At 40.2% G+C, this 17,441-nt stretch overlaps 1 protein-coding gene across 3 annotated transcripts in view; it reads right to left on the bottom strand.

Annotated features, from left to right (window-relative positions):
• The window catches only part of NUCB2 (nucleobindin 2), a 43,000-nt gene that overhangs the window by 22,869 nt on the left and 2,690 nt on the right, over positions 1-17,441 (bottom strand). For 2 of the 3 annotated variants that reach the window (XM_005883311.2, XM_005883312.2), the window contains exons 2-5: positions 15,169-15,322; positions 11,226-11,369; positions 9,901-10,008; positions 3,784-3,910 (exon numbers count right to left, since the gene is read on the bottom strand). In XM_005883311.2, the coding sequence (XP_005883373.2) occupies positions 3,784-3,910; positions 9,901-10,008; positions 11,226-11,369 (379 nt within the window). In that variant the 5' untranslated portion in view covers positions 15,169-15,322. The remainder of the gene's footprint in view (positions 1-3,783; positions 3,911-9,900; positions 10,009-11,225; positions 11,370-15,168; positions 15,323-17,441) is intronic. The other variant, XM_014530913.1, reaches the window with a different exon arrangement.

Below are 17,441 nucleotides of genomic sequence, written 5' to 3'. Positions count from 1 at the left end.
GGATCAGCGGAGCCGTGAGGCCTCCTGGCCCCTGGAGCAGCGTGACAGGGGGCAGTGCCCAAACCCCCTGATCGCCCTGCAGCTCTGTATATGACAGGGTACGAAGCCCCAACCCCCCTGATGGGCCCTGCTCTGTGCGTGACAGGGGGCAGCGCCACAACCCCCTGATCCGCCCTGCTCTGTGCGTGACAGGGGGTGGCGCCGCAACCTCCCCATTGACCCTGCCTTGAGTGTGACAGGGGGAGGCACCCCAACCCCCCAATCAGCCCTACCCTGAGCGTGACTGAGGGTGGCATCACAACCTCCTGATCCGCCCTGCTCTGTGCATGACAGGGGGCGGCGCCCCAACTCCCCAATCGGCCCTGCTCTGAGCCCGACCAGGAGCTGCGGGGCAGGCACCTAGGGATTGGGCCTGCCCTCTGCTACCCGGGAGCGGGCCTAAGCCAGCAGGTCGTTATCTCCTGAGGGGTCCCAGACTGTGAGAGGGCACAAGTGGGGCTGAGGGACCCCCCCCCCACCAGGGCACAAATTTTTGTGCACCGGGCCTCTAGTATAAGAATAAAGAAACTTGGGAAGGATTATGTTAGGGGAAGTGGGAACTGGCAGCTTACAAAAATATCAGGGAGCTTTTTGCTATACCTTAGTCTTTCTGGGTTTAAACCATGTGAATGTATTACCTACTTTAAAAATTATACCCGCCCCCAAATTAAGATCCTTGAAACCCTTCTTCAAATTATCAGAAATTTCAATTCATAAATTCTGAATCAATGACAAAATATTCATAAGTTTTCTAAGCTTATTATATTGTTTTCTTTAGATAACAGAATTCAGTCTCTATCTTGAAATAAAGAAAATATTGCCAAGATTGAGGAAATAGAGGTTGTCTAAGGAGAAAGAAATCTCAAAACAGCTTGGGCTGGTTTCAAGGATGAAATTACCTTGTGTGCCTGGTGACCTGAAAGAGTATGGTATAAGCTCAGTTTACCTCTCATTGATATCCTTAATTTCAGGATAATGAGTATTTGGTACTTGTTTTCTAAGTTTATTCACCAGCAGGGAGTTTAATGCCCTACAAGAACATTTCTCCAATATAATCCATTGACCAGAGGTGCATGTTTAAAATGCAGATTACTCATCTCCAAAATCTGAATATCTGGAGTTGAGCTCCAGTTATCTGCACTTTTAACTAGCTCCCCAGGTGGTTCTTATGCCATCTGAAGATTAAAAACTATTATTCCACAAAGAGTAAATGTTCAGATTCTATTAATGACAATGCATCACCCAAATAACCAACCTAGGGGGCAAGTCACAAGGACACAGGAGCCAGCTTAAAGGGTCTCCCACCTGCTAAATCTGGCCCCTTGATTTTCATTCATTATTAGAAAGGCTATTCTAAAATAATAAAGGAATCCACCTATGTTGTCACCTGATGCTTTTATTATTTTATTTTCTACACTTAAAATCTTTATTTGAACTTATATACAGGATACAGAACTAACTGTACCTTTTTCCAAAAGGATACCCAATTGTCCTGACACTTTATTTTTTTTTAATCTAGCTTTATCCCACTAAAAATTAGATATCACCTTTAATTCAAACTAAGTTCTATGTGTATTTAATTTTACTTCTGGAATTTCTAGTCTGATTCCACTGGTCAGCCTACTTATATGTCAAAAACATAGTTTTAAGCTGGTTTGGTTCAGTGGATAGAGCTTTGGCCTGTGGACCAAAGGGTCCCAAGTTCGATTCCGGTCAAGGGCATTTACCTGGGTTGCAGGGTCCTCCCCGGCCCAGGCCCTGGTCAGGGCTCGTGCAGGAGGCAACCAATTGAAATCTCACATTGATCTTTCCCTCTCTCTTCCATTCTCCCTAAAATTCAATGGAAAAATATCCTCAGATGAGGATTAACAAACAAACAACAAAGAAAACCAACATACAGTTCTAATGACTGAGGCATAGTGATATATTTTAACATCTAATATATCTAGTCCTCTTCATTCTTCTTTTTCAGAGGTATGTGGCTTTCCTTGCTTGTTTCCTTTTTCATATGAACTTTTAAATTAACTTGGCTAGTACCAGGGGGGAAAAGTACATATTTTTATTTGGATTATGTTAAATTTATAAATTAACCTATAGAGAATTGACATGTTTATCATGTTGAGTTTTTGTATCAAAAAAGATGTTATGTCTTCCAACTTTTTTCAAATCTTTTTTTGTGTTTTTTTAGGAGTATTTTAAATTTTTTGTCTTTACATCTTGTACATTTCTTAATTGGATTATTCCTGGTATTTTATTTTTGTGGTATTACAAATGGAGTCTTTTCTTCCATTATATCTTCTAACTGGCTATTATTTGTACATGTGAAATATACTGATTTCTGTATAAGTTTACCTTGATGAGTTTTTCTGAAGTTTATACTAAGTTTTCAGCCAATTACTTTGGTTTTTCCAAACACGTCATCTACAAATAGAGATGGTTTTTTTAAAAAATATATTTTATTGATTTTTTACAGAGAGGAAGGGAGAGAGATAGAGAGTTAGAAACATCGATGCGAGAGAAACATCAATCAGCTGCCTCCTGCACATCTCCCACTGGGGATGTGCCCGCAACCCAGGTACATGCCCTTGACCGGAATCGAACCCGGGACCCTCGAGTCCGCAGGCCAACGCTCTATCCACTGAGCCAAACCGGTTTCAGCAAGAGATGGTTTTATCACCTCCTTTCCAATTAATTCACCTCAATTTTTTTTCATTTGTATAATTGTTTTGGCTAGTACCTCCAATAAAATTTTAATTAATAGTGGTAAGAGTGAGCATCAATTGTCTAGCTCTTGATTTTAGTTATGATACATACTTGTGTTTCTCCATTAAGTATGATGTAGCTGAGTTGAATATATCTGATCATGCTACAGAAGTAGCTATTGATTACTATCAACTTAAGAAGAGATGTTAAATTTTGTCAAATGCCTGTGTTGCATTTGACATACATACAGAAAGGGCATTTGACAAATCTTTTGTTTGTTTGTTAATCCTTACTGGAGGATATATATATTTTTTAATATATTTTTATTGATTTCAAAGAGGAAGGGAGAGGGAGAGATAGAAACAACAGTGATGAGAGAGAATCATTGATTGGTTGCCTCCTGCACGCCCCCTACTGTGGATTGAGCCTGCAACCCGGGCATATGCCCTTGACCAGAATCAAACATGGGACCCTTCAGTCCGCATGCCAACGCTCTATTCACTGAGCCAAACCAGCTAGGGCTAGAATCCTTTTGACAAAAATAATTTTGGTTTTGACACCATACATAATAAGAGTGTGGACGCGTTCCTTCTTTTTCTATGTTCTAGAATAGTTTAAAGAGCATTCACCATCTGCCCTTCAATGTTTTGATAAAATTCCCGTTGACACTGGCCGGGCTGGTGTTTTTTGTGAAGCTAGCTCTCTGACAATTTTTCTATTTCATCTATGAAAATTGTTCCAACTAGATTTTCTCTCTCTCTTTTCTTTTGGTTTACTTTGATGTTATTTTTCCTCATTTAAATCAGTGGCTTAATTCATTACTTTTCATCCTCCCTTTTTATTGATATAATTATTTTAAGCCAATCATTTTTTAATGATGTGAATGTATTAACTATTCAAATAATTAAATTTTAAAAATTAAGAAAAAACAAATAAATCTAACATTAAATTTTTACTAGAAAACATGACATATGCTACTTAATGTAATTTGACCTCAACAACCAGATATTGACATTTTTCTACCTTTTATGTAGCTCTTACCGTGAAGGGAATCCAGTTTAGCTTTAATTAGCATTCTTAACCTTCCCACTTCTTGCCTTTTCAGTTCATCAAGTTTTGTCCTCACATGGTGACTTACTAAATCCAGCTCTTTGCTTAGCCTCCCACTCTGTTGACAAAATAATAAGTTAGTTTTATCTATTACATTATATTTTAGAACAAATACCATATATTAAAAATAGGGTTATAATAAAGTAGAGATAGATACTTTTGGCTAATTTTGGTAAATCTGATATTACGAAAGCATTTTCTTTCAGAAAATATTCAGTTTGTAAGTCTGAAATCAAGATATCTAAAAGCATAAAATTTATAAAGGCATAATTAAAGCACAAAGGAGAAACTCAAAAAGTCACTTGAGTTATAAAATAGTGCAGCCATTTTGGGGAAAGAATTGGCAGTTCCTCAAAAATTTAAACACAGCAGCTCTCTCTAAGAAACATGCCTGCACCTTTCCCCAGCCCCTCCCCGCAGGGGCATTTTCCTTGCCTCTCTTCCTCCTAAGCTCCAAGGAGAGCTTTTGCTTCTATAATTTGTTTTCTGAGCCAATTTCTTCTGCACCTTACTTCTTCTGCCTCTGTAACTTTCTAAATAACTTTCTCTTGCCCCAGCCAAGTAGCGTAGCTCATTTGGTTAGAGCATCGTCCCAATGTGCCAAGGTTGTGGGTTCAACCCCCGGTCAGAGCACATATAAGAATCAACCAATAAATGCATAAATAAGTGGAACAACAAATTGATGTTTCTCTCCCTCCATCCTTTCCTCTCTCTCTCTAAACATTAATAAATACAAATTAAATAAACTTGCTCTTATAAAAAAAAAAAGTTAAACAGAGTTACCATATGACCCAACAATTCTATTTCTAGGTACTAGTATATACCTAAAGAATTGAAACCTATATTTACCTAGAAACTTGTACATGAATGCTCACAGTAGCATTATTCATACTAGCCAAAATGGTAGAAATAACTCAAATGTCCATCAACTGGTGAACTGACAACCAATAAATGGAATATCCATACAATGGGATATTACTCATCCATAAAAAGGAATCAATGTACTAATACATGCTACTTTGAGATGAACCTTGAGAACATATGTTTTCACTCATTATGCTAAGTCAAAGAAGCCAGACACGAAAGGCCATATATTGCATAATTGCATTCATCTGAAATGTCCTGAATAGGCAAATCCATAGAGATAGAAAGTAAATTAATGGTTGCCAGGGGCTAAGGAGAGAAGGAAATGGGGAGAGATTGCTTAATGGGTACAGGATTGCTTTTGGGGCCAAATGAAAGTGTCCTAAAGTTAGTGGTAATGCTTACATGACTTGGTGGATACACTAAAAAACACTGAATATTAAGATTTAAAGGGGAAAATTTTATGGTATGTGAATTATATTTAATAAAGGGTTTTTTTAAGAAACTTGGCCTACTTCAGCTATAGTCATTCCATATATAAATACCTTCAAAATTCATGTTTTTTAGGTTGACTCCTTTGATTACTTTTTTCATAGATAAGTAATCAGATACATGTTCCAAGATTTAAGAAACAAAATAGCTAGTGGTTTACTTTCTCTTATTTATAAGTGCACTTGCAGTCACAAACTGCAAGTCTAACTGGCAGTCAGGCAAACCCTTTAGGACTGAGTCAATGGGACCTGCTGAGGACGGTAGGGAGAAGAAACCCCACAAGGGAGACCAAGAAAGAATGTTCACAGAGGAAGAATGAGAGCTAGGAAAATATACTGTTGTAGAAGCAAAAATAGCAGTATATTTCAAGGAGAGAATGGTCATTATTGCTAGATAAAACAATGGTTCTCAAAGCGTGGCCCCAAGTGAAAGCATCTGCGCCACCTGGGAGCTTTAGAAATACAGGCCCTAGACTTACTGAATCGGGAAGTCTGGAGGTGGGGCCCTAACTCTGTGTTTGAACCAGCCCTGAAATCTGAGAACCACTGAGATAAAGGAAAAGAGCTCAGTAAGAAGAGGAATAAAAAGTGTTCACTAGATTTAACAATTAAGAAGTCATTGATGCAAAGCTGTATGTAGTTAAATGAGGTGATAACCTCTAATATTTATCTAATAAATGTGTATTCAGATGAAACCTAAAAAAAAAAGAAAGAAAGAAGTCAGAGTTCAGAGCAAGGTGGCAATGAAGTAGATGGAAGTTACACTGACCTCCTCCCTAGACCATATCAATATCAGAGTTGCAACTAAAGTTGGAACAATCAACCTGAATAACCATCTAAAGACTAACTGAACAGTCTTTTTTTAATATTCCCAAGGTTTTTATTTTCTTTATTCTTTCCCTTCCTTTATGAACAGAAGTCTTATAACTAAGGATATACAGAGGAACCCACATGGAGACTGGTAGGAAGATCAGAGATGTGAAAAGGGCTGGCTCCACACCCACATGAGGGTAGGGGCGGGGAGTAAGAATCCAGAGGGACGCCCTAGCCAGGTTGGGTCAGTGAGTAGAGCATCAGCCTGCAGACTGAAGGGTCCTGGGTTTGATTCTGGTCAAGGGAACATGCCTGGGTTGGGGGCTCAATCCCTAGTGGGGGTGTGCAGGAGGCAGCTGATCAATGATTCTCTCTCATCATTGATATTTCTCTCTCTCCCCCTCTCTCTTCCTCTCTGAAACCAATAAAAACATATTATATATTTTAAAAAAGAGTCCAGAGGGATATCTCGGCTGAAGAGGTCCCCTGGAAGAGCAAGGGGCCTCAGCCCCATACCAGGCTCCCTAACCCATAGCACCAGAGCCAAGAATCTGAGCCCACACAGTATCTGGCTGTGACAACCAGTGGGGCTTCCACCCACCCTAGTGAGAAGGGAGATTGGTCTTTTAAAGAGCCAGTGCACAAAACCTCACTCGCAGCATTCACTCTGGGCTCTAGTGGAGGATCAGCATTTTGGAGGGGACAGAAGTCATACTGGAAGAGATTGAATGGCATGGCTGTGAGCAGAGGGCTGGAGAGACAGCAGCAAATGTCCCTGTGCTAGGTCCCTCTCCCACACCATCCACAGACGTCATCATTCCTAGGCCAAGCATTCCCCTCCATAAGGCATCAGCCTGGGAGTGGCAATAGCCCCTATTTGTCGACCCCTAGAGGTGCTGCCCTGCCAGGATCGCTTCTGGTAGAGAGGTCTGTCCTGCCCTCCAGCCTGGGCCCCTTGTGCAGAATTTATTGAGGAGCTCTTGAGGAAGCTCAGGCAAACTCGAGGAGTACCAGAGTCATGCAGAATGAGGTTGAGTTGTGTCGCTGTCAAGCAAAGGCCATTTTTTTCCTGAGCACCTGAGTGGCACCAACGTTCTAGGGTTAGTCTTGCCCCTACCTCTCATGACATCAGCCTGGAGTGGCACTAGCGCCTCCCTGCCAACTCCTGCAAGCCCTGCCCTGCCAGTCTGTCACAGTCTCCAACCTGGGCCCATGGTGCAGACTTTCTTAGAGGGCTGTGGAGGAGATCTGGAGAGACTCAGGGGGTGGCAGACACAAAGGGAGAGACTGAGTTGTGTGGTTCTAGGGCAAGGGCCATTTTTCTCTCACACACAAGGCCAGCACCACTGTTCCTGTGCAGAGCCATCCCTCCCCACAGCCAAATCTTGATCTGTTTTAGCCTGATGAACTCTGATGGCCTTACCCTAGCAAAGCCCTGAGACCCCGCCCCACCATAAAGGCACAAAGGCCCCAGGCAGGTGGCAACTGGCCTTGGTGTACCCTGAGACTTTTGCTGAATGGCCTTAGACCCCAGCATTGGCACTGAGTTTGAATCTGTACCAACCTGGTGACTCACTGAGAACCTATCTCGCACAACTTGCCTATGGTCAGTGACTGAGCTTAACAAGCAGCCAGCAGGTGGAGGCAGATCTCAGGTTAACTTGGGACTTTGGCTGACCTGCCCCTAGGCTCTGTACTGGTGGAAGCAAGACTTAGTATGCAGCTTGTCCCCTCCCATGCACACCCAGGCCCAGCAGAGGCTGCCACAAACAGTGGATCACTCTGCAACTCCAAACAGGTGGCCCAGGGCCAGTCACAAGTAGCATCTGACATTGACCTGCCCCAGAGTCCCTCACAAGAGGCTCCAGAACCAACACACCCAGTGGCAGGCTTCAGACCACATTAATTAGCTCCACAAGCAGCACACCCAAAGGGAGATCTTGCCAGGCACCAGACCCTGCTTGGATGAATTCCACTTCATGGTATCAGCCCCCACAGAGCAGTTTATACACTATGGCCAGGGTCAATCCTCATAGTCACCAACTTGAGGATCAATGCCACCCTCAAATGGTCCAACAGCAATCAAGACTCAACTATATACAACAGGAAGGTTCACATAACCCACACAAGGAACATTCTTGGAGCACCTAACTCAAGTAGTCAGGGAAACAGCACTGCTGAGTCCCACAGAACACCTTCTACATAAGGCCAACCTACCATGACTGGGAAATATAGATCTACCAAATACACAGAAACAAATACAGAGAGGCTACCAAAATGAGGAGACAAAGAAACATGTCCCAAATGAAAGAACATGAGAAATCCCTAGAAAAAGAGCTAAATAAAATGGAATCTACCAGATACAGCGTGCAAAACAATAGTTATAAGAAAGTTCAAGGAACTTAGGGTAAGAATAGATGAACTCAGTGAGAACTTAAACAAAGAGATAGTAGCATAAAAAGAACATAGATACAGACAACAGACTGATGAATGCCAGAGGGGAGGAGTGCTGGGGGGTGAAAAAAGGTAATGGGTTAAGAAGTACTAATTGATAGTTATGAAATAGGCATGGGGATGTAAGATAAAGCATAGGAAATATAATTTAAAATATTGTAATAACTATGTATGGGGCCAGGTGGACACTGGAATTTTTGGAGGGAACACTTTATAACCTACTAGAGGCCCAGTTCATGAATTCATGCACAGGTGGGACAGAGATTAAAATAAGAAGGATGACCCAGAAGGGTTTCTTCTAACAAAGGTCTCTAATTCTGATTCTAGAAATGGATGAGGTATTTTTTTAGAAAAGTTTTTAAAAATAAACAAAAATAGCATAAGCAAACAACATTATCTTTAGAGGTATAACTGAAAGTTTAATATTAAATCACTGGAAGTTTTTTTACTGCTGACTCTAAGATAAACCCAACTAAACTGATTCATCACCCTTCAAGGATGAGCTTTAAAAGAATCTCTCTGGTAAGTCTTTTACAACTCCCTTTCTTTATTATGAGTACTAAGGAGATGTTTGGGGCTATAATTATGTCTAATAGTATTCTTAAGACAGAGGCAAATAGTTAAATCTCCCCAATTTTTTTTTAAATCCTTACCCGAGGATATTTTCCCATTGATTTTTTTAGAGAGAGAGGAAGAAAAGGGGAAAGACAGAAATATCAATGTGAGAGAAACACATTGACTGGTTGCCTTCTGCATGAGCCCCTACCAGGGCCTGGGTCAGGGAGGAGCCTACAACTGAGGTACACGCCCTTGGCCAGAATTAAACCCAGGACCTTTCAGTCTGCAGGCTGACACTCTATCCATTGAATCAAACTGGCTAGGGCTAAATCGCCCGTTGACATAAGATGTGGCCCATTACATCTGGACCTGATTAAGACTCCAGAACTTAACCTATTTTATACCTTTGATTAGCTTCCTTCTGTCCTCACATCATGATCCAAGCCCTTTAACATGATGCACAAGGCCCTCTAACCCATGACTCTGTCCCACCTCATCTTTTAGCCAATCATGGCCTCCTCTTTTTAGTCTAGGTTTCAGCAACAGTTACTACTTCCAGTTCCCTGTATATCTCTTATTTAGATGGCTCCCAGTCTCTTTCCTTTTCTTAGTCACATCATTAAGCACTGACATAATCTCCACCAAAAAGAATGACTTCCCGCCTTTCCCCATTGCTTCTTACTGAATTATGAATCCACCCTCTGTATATCCAAAATATACTATCTACTCATCTTAATAATCTTCTGGATGTTAGTCTCCCTTGAGGGTTCTATAAGGGCTGGAGTGAGTCTCCTCTTTATATCCCCAGCACTTAGATTGGTGTCGGCATGTTCAAATATTTTTAAAATAATTATTTAATTACTTTTACCTTTATTTCCTCTATGTCTGCTTTCTGGAGCTTTTCTCTGAAATGATTATCTGTTTCCAGCACATCAATCACTTGCTTGAGATATTCATCATAATATAGTCCAGTATCCTTCAAATTAAGAAACAAACAGTAAGCTTCTGAAAGATTTTCCTTCTCTGCATCTAAAGATCTCAATTTAACAACAACAACAAAGAAGTCTAGCAAAATAGCATTGAACTACTTTGATAGTTTGGGCAGTCAAAGTTAAAAATCTCAAATGAAGAGTTGCAGAAACCATGTTTCAGGGATCACACCAAAATTGTGTTACGTAAAGGTAGGTTTTCTATATGGCTTAGTCAATGAAGACTTTAAAAGAATATTAATTGGTTTTACCCCATTGGTACCTGTTTCTCCTCTTTGCCATCTATCTCTCCTTTGAATATAATACAATGTTTTTTTGTCTGGTTATCTCTACATTAGAAATGTATTATGATTAATTCTTCTATACATTGCTTAATATACTAACTACATGTAGGCCTGGCCAGCATGGCTCAGGGTTGAGCACTGACCTAGGGTCAGAAGGTCATGGTTCAATTCCCAGTCAGGCCATATGCCCAGGTTGCAGGCTCAATTCCCCAGTCTGATCAGTGATTCTCTCTTATCATTGATGTTTCTATCTCTCTCACCTTCTCCCTTCTTCTCTGAAATCAATAAAAATATATTTAAATATATATTATCCTATCTAATAATAGACAAACATGGTAATTGACCATACCTTCGCTATGTCTCCCATTGGCTACTCAGCACGATATGCAAATTAACCGCCAACAAAGATGGCAGCTAATTTGCATACTGCAGGCAGGGTGGGACAGCGCCATCCCACCTGCCCTGCCGCCATCCAGGCCTGCTATCTGCAACCTGGGGCAGCGGGCGTCCCGTGTGTGACCTGGCCTGGGGTGGCCGGGTGGTGCAGCAGCTATCAGCCGGCCTGCCTGGGCGCCCCGTGTGCGACCTGACCCGGGGCAGCCAGGCGGAGCAGCGAAGGCAAGGAGGCAGCTCCAGTCGGAGCGAAGGCCTGGGTCCCAGGTGCCGGAGGAAAACCGATGCCGGCAGCCAGGGGAAGGGAAAGACTATTGCATGAATCTTTTCGTGCAACAGGCCTCTAATATATATATATTAACTGCATTAAAAAATTGTCTAATATTAAATAATATGTGCTTGTCCTATACTCCTTTCACTGCTATTTTAAAAAATAGTTTCAAAATGCCCAATTTTATTACTAATAAATATTAGCAATATTTTAGTTAAAATTCTTTCCATAAGGTTATATTTGTCATTTGACTTACTGGTGGTTCTATCTTTGCACTGTCCACAGGCTGAGCACCTTTTACTTTTGTCTTGTCTATGTCTATAGGCACAGCTTCAAGAGCAGTAAGTAGACATGTAACCGAGAGAAAATAATATTGCTGTAGGATGGTACTCCACCTCATCTGAAATAAAGGTATAATTATAAAAAGGTCCTGAAAAGATGTTTTCAAACTGTATATACATGAATTCCCAAAGCCACATTAATAATATATTAAATTTCAAGAAGTTTAATACAACAAAAGAATTCTAGGAAAATGCTTAAAATAGATTATAACATAAAAATAATGCTTAAGATATAGCACTAAAGAAAATCAAGGGAGAAATGCTTTTCAGCTAAAATTAAAAAGATAAGGAAATAAAATTTTAACAGTTTATATAGTATAAGAAAACAACTGGTTAATTATAAAAGCTTCAAATAAAGATGGCAATGAAGGACTCAAAATTTAAAAAAATAAATGGCCCATGTTTTTTAAAAAAAGAGAATAAGAAAAAAATTCATTTTTTTCTCAATTAAAATATTAGAGAGCCAAAATTACTTCTGGATATAATATTTAATTAGCTTCAACTTAATTTTGTGAAAGGGGTGTTCTATGGGCACAAGTTGATTAAAAGAAACAAATAACTAGCTACAAATAGTCTCTTAACCTTAGTAATCATTACCTTTGCCAATAGTTATTTGCTAAAATTATTTCTGGTCAATAATTTTTCAAATAAATAGGTCAATAAAATATCTAGCAGGATATAACAGGATTGAGACCAACTATTGCTGGTCCCACAATATGATTCAAATTTTCCTTATTCGGCTTCTATTCCAGAGGATCTCAGTAGCTCCAGAGGGTCTACTACAAGAATTAAAATGATGCCCAACCCTAGCTGGTTTGGTTCAATGGATAGAGCATCAGCCTTTGGACTGAAGGGTTCTGGGTTCGATTCCAGTCAAGGGCACATGCCTGAATTTCAGGTTCTGTCCCCAGTAGGGGGCATACAGGAGGCAACTGATCAATGATTCTCATCATTGATGTTTCTATCTCTCTCTCCCTCTCCCTTTCTCTCTGAAATCAATAAAAATATTTTTTAAAAATAATCTATACAAATAAAAGGGCAATATGCTAATTAGACCAAACATCTTCTGGATGAACTTCCAGATGTCCTTCTGGATAAAGCCATGGTGGCAGGGCCCACGCAGAGGTGGTTAGGGGTGATCAGGCTGGCAGGGGAGAGCAGTTAAGGGGATCAGGCCAGCAGGGGAGAGCATTTAAGGGGATCAGGCTGGCAGGGGAGAGCAGTTAGAGGGATCATGCTGGCAGGAGAGAGCAGTTGGGGATCAGGCCAGCAGGGGAGAGCAGTTAGGGGGAACAGGCCGGCAAGCAGGTGAGTGGTTAGGAGCCAGCAGTCCTGGATTGTGAGAGGGATGTTCGACTGCCGGGCCTAAATGGCAGTTGGACATCCCCCAAGGGGTCCCGCATTGGAGAGGGTGCAGGCAGGGCTGAAGGACGCCCCCCCCCCTCTTGTGCACAAATTTCATGTACCGGGCCTCTAGTAATAAAATAAAATGATGCCCAGCCAGCATAGCTCAGTGGTTGAATGTAGACCTATGAATCAGGAGGTGATGGCTCAATTCCCAGCCAGAGCACATGCCCAGCTTCAGGCTTGATCCCAAGTGTGGGGTGTGCAGGAGAAAGTCAATCAATGATTCCCTCTCATCGTTGATGTTTCTAACTCTCTCTCCCTCTCTCTCCCTTCATCTCTGAAATCAATAAAACATATATTAAAAAAAAAATAAATAAGCTGATAAACAAAATAGGTCCAAAGCCATGGATGCATGGAACAGAATCTCAGAGGGGTAAGGGGGGAGATGGGAAGAGATTAACCAAAGAACATATATGCATATATGCATTGCTCATGGACACAGACAATAGTGTGCGGAATCCCTGGGGTGGGGTGGGGGCTGGGTGAAGAAGGGTTAAGGGGCAGGGGGAGGAGGACAGTTGTAATATTGTCAACAATATTTTAAAAAGCACTAGTAGCAAAAGAATTACTATACTGTGTCCCTAAGTGATACAACAAAAAATTCAAAATCTTGGAAAACACATATAATTGGTAGAATAAAATCATAATTTGTTTCTTATCTTCCTTCTAATAACCCCAAAAGATTGATTGACTCTTTCAGTGGTTCTCAGCCTTCTGGCCCTTTGAATACAGTTCCTCATGTTGTGACCCAACCATAAAATTATTTTCGTTGCTACTTCATAACTGTAATGTTGCTACTGTTATGAATCATAATGTAAATATCTGACATGCAGGATGGACTTAGGCGACCCCTGTGAAAGGGTCGTTCAACCACCAAAGGGGTCTCGACCCACAGGTTGAGAACCGCTGCTTTAGATCCTTCTCCTCTCCAATTTACATTCCCTGAATTTCAGTTTCCTTTTCTCAAAGCTATTTCAAGTTACTTTCTCCACAGATATAATAGCAACTAAACCATTTCACATGACAAGTATAGAGTATATTCATATAGTATTTGCAAATAAAAGTCTGGAATAAAATAAAATACTGGTATACCTAAGTAAGTTAAGCAAGAACTAGTAAAGTAAAAAAACAAAACAAACAAAAAAAACACACAAAAAACTAGCAAAGTAAGAAGAAATTTCAAGATAGATAACAAATGGTTAAAAAATGAAAACCATAACTTCTGACTAACAAGGAAGGCAAAAGTGTCCCTCATACTGAGCTTAAATGTATATTGAGATGGATTATACTTTTCATCAAACATTTACTTCCTAACCCTGGCCAGGTGGCTCAGTTAGTTGGAATGTTGTACTGTACACCAAAAAGTTTCAAGTTTGATTCTCAGGGAGGGCACATACCCACCCAGGTTGCAGGCTCGATCTCCAGGGGTCAGGTATGAGAAGGTGCGAGAGGCAACTGATTGATCCATGTTTATCTCCCGTCTCTCGTGTCTCTGTCTCTCTCTCTCTCTCTCTCTCTCTCTCTCTCTCTCTCTCTCTAACATTATCCTCAAACGAGGAAGTGAGAATTTTAAAAAAACACATTTACTTCCTAGCTTTGCACAGTGGCAGTATCCTAGCCCATGAGGTTTATCCAAGGCACAATTATTGAAAACTGAAAAAAAAATTTACTTCTGATGATTATGTGATACCTTTGGGATAACTTATCTCTCTGTCTTTTTAATGCCTTACATAAAGCAAGTGGCTCAAAAATAAAAAAGATAGCTCTTTTTTTAACACATCTATAAATTGCACACACAAAATCTATTAGCATTTATGAGTAATTTTAAAAATAACCAGAATAAATCCCAATCGAGACAGAAAGGCTTCTATAATGAATCATGGGATAAAAGTAAAAAACCACAATTTATTATTTATTTTCTTCTGTAGACATGGTCAGACTTAAAAGTTGTACCATGGAAAATTACCAAAGCGTCTATGAGTGGTTATCATGGCTTACCAGTTCTCAGAGATAAAAGATAAAAAGACCCATACTCTGGAAGGTAATTCTATTTGCTGCCAATAGCTACATCTTCCCTTCCTCCTCAACAACAAAAGTCCAGTTTTATTCAGGGCAGCTGCATTTCCCTGCTTCCCGGGTAGCCTGAGATTCAGGATGTCTCTCCAAAAGGAGAGCATACATCCTTCTTTGCTTTTGCCTCAATGCCTGGAACTTGGCTGTGATGGTTAGAGCTCTAGCAGCTCTCTCGGACTACAAGGCCCAGGGCCACACCTTACAGATAGCAGATCAAAGAATTAGAAAAAGCTTAGGTCCTTGATGCCTTCACGAAGCTACCACACCTAACCTAGACTGCTGCTTCAAGAATTATTTCACATGAAAAAAGAAATACTATGTGTTTAAGTCATCATTAAGTCTGTTTTTCTTTTTTTGCCTTCTTAACTGATCTCTTACCTTCAGATAAATTAAGAATTTTTATCTCCTTTTCACAGATGAGGCAACTGAGATCTGGAGAGGTAAGATGACTTGCACAATATCAAATTAATAAGGAGTTGGTCTTGGCTCCAAGCTCAATGCTTTTTCACCAAAAATGGACTCTTAACAGGATCTAAATGTAAAAAAATAAAAAGATTAAATATAAACATAAATGTAGGCATAGTACAGTGGTAATGGCATGACAGTGTATGCATTTGTACATCCTCTAAAAAAAAGTGCTAAGTGATTATGATGTGGAAGAAGACTAAATTCTATCATATACCAGTAGTGAGGGGAGATAGCTATATTAAATAAACAGAATAAAAAATGGAATAGACGGAGAAAGTGACTGTGGTACCCAGGTTTTACTGTATTGCTCCCTTTTTAAATAAATAAGAAGAACTCCAACTAAAAGTTTATTTTTCTCAGCAATAAGACTTCAAGATATAGGGTAAGTTTTCCCATTAAATCCTTAACTGGAATCTTTCTTCACCTTTACCACTACTTGTAAAAATTAACTTTGGCCCTAGTCTGTCACAGAGATCAGTAATAAAGCAAAATATCTCAAATTCTTTTTTGAAACCCCACTACCTAACTATAAAATTCAAAGCAGTTAGCTCATGTGCAAACTCACTAGTGAACGTAATTAATTATTTCTAAGCAGTCTGTAAGAAAATAAGATGTGCTCAAATTCTAAGAACAGATATATTTATTTACTCTTATGGCATATTTAACATAAAAATCTTAAGCAGAAGAGTAACCATATGCATGTTATATGTGGGAAAGGCATATGACTTTTATTAACACACCATGGTAAAAATTAAACAACAGATGGAAACCTAACCACTCCTATGTACTAGAACATTACTTGTCCCTCTGAGTCTCTCAATTTTTCTACCTATAAAATTAAACTAATACTTCATTGTAAGTTTTTTATTGGATGAAAAGAAGAATGAATACAGTGTGAGTAGATAATACATGGCAATAGTAAATGCTCAATAAATATTAATACCTTTCCTGTCTTAAAAATGAAATAGCTATATATTGAAATAATGAAAATCCGTTCTGTTAAAAAGCAATAAACCAGTTTGACATACAACCTTTATTTTTTTAAATATATTTTATTGATTTTTTTACAGAGAGGAAGGGAGAGGGATAGAGAGTTAGAAACATCGATGAGAGAGAAACATCGATCAGCTGCCTCCTGCACACCTCCTACTGGGGATGTGCCCGCAACCAAGGTACATGCCCTTGACCGGAATCGAACCTGGGACCCTTCAGTCTGCAGGCCGACGCTCTATCCACTGAGCCAAACCGGTTAGGGCAACATACAACCTTTAAATGTCATTTTTTGAAGGGCCACGTTAGCACTCGCTGAGCATTGCCATAACCCGGGCCCGGATGCAGCTATAGGCCAATGAAAAGAACACAGTCAAGGAGGCGGAACACAATCTCTTCCTCCCTGACATTAAAACAGATTTTGCAAGAGGCCCAGGTTTCTTTCTCCAAGGCACAGCCCTGAGCCAAGAAACCTGGGTTGCTGCTTGTTACTGTCAATGTCATAATGCTAACAGTGAAAAGGAGTGGGGTAGAGAAAACATGGCTTCCAAGTTTCTCCATGGCAGCAGTAATGAGCACAACTGGTACCCTGATGCTCAACTCCGTTTTTCCCTTTGAAAATGAGAGTCAATGGGAAAGTGAGGTTCAAAATAAAATACCAGCTGGGTTGAACTTCAACCCTTCCCTGTATCAAGACATCAGTATAGAATCTAATCTATACTATAGATGTTAGTGTTTCTCATGCTCATGTCAGCAAAAAAAGGACATCAATCCAGGAATCCATTACATGGCCTTTTTTCCCACGTAACAATCAGTTACAGTATCTTTGATAATAGAGAATTCTGGGACCAAAAATTATCTTAGAGATGGTTTGGTTCAGACCTTACTTTTATAAAAGTTTGTAAAACACAGGAAGGTTAACTGATTTGGCCAAGGTCATTTGGTAGAGCCAGGGTTGGAATCTGCCTATCAAATTCTAATTAAGGCCCTAGCCAGTTTGGCTCAGTGGATAGAGCATTGGCCTGTGGTCTAAAGGGTCCCGGTTCGATTCCGGTCAAGGGCACATGCCCAGGTTGCAGGCTCGATCACCAGTAGGGGGTGTGCAGGAGGCAGCCAATCAATTATTCTCTCTCATCGTTGATGTTTCTATCTCTCTCTCCTTCTCCCTTCCTCTCTGAAATCAATAAAAAAAA

This window comes from Myotis brandtii, unplaced genomic scaffold (assembly GCF_000412655.1).
Source record: "Myotis brandtii unplaced genomic scaffold, ASM41265v1 scaffold782, whole genome shotgun sequence".
Classification (NCBI taxonomy): domain Eukaryota; kingdom Metazoa; phylum Chordata; class Mammalia; order Chiroptera; family Vespertilionidae; genus Myotis; species Myotis brandtii.
Note: the sequence above shows the minus strand (reverse complement) of the source record. Positions and strands in the feature narration are given on the sequence as shown.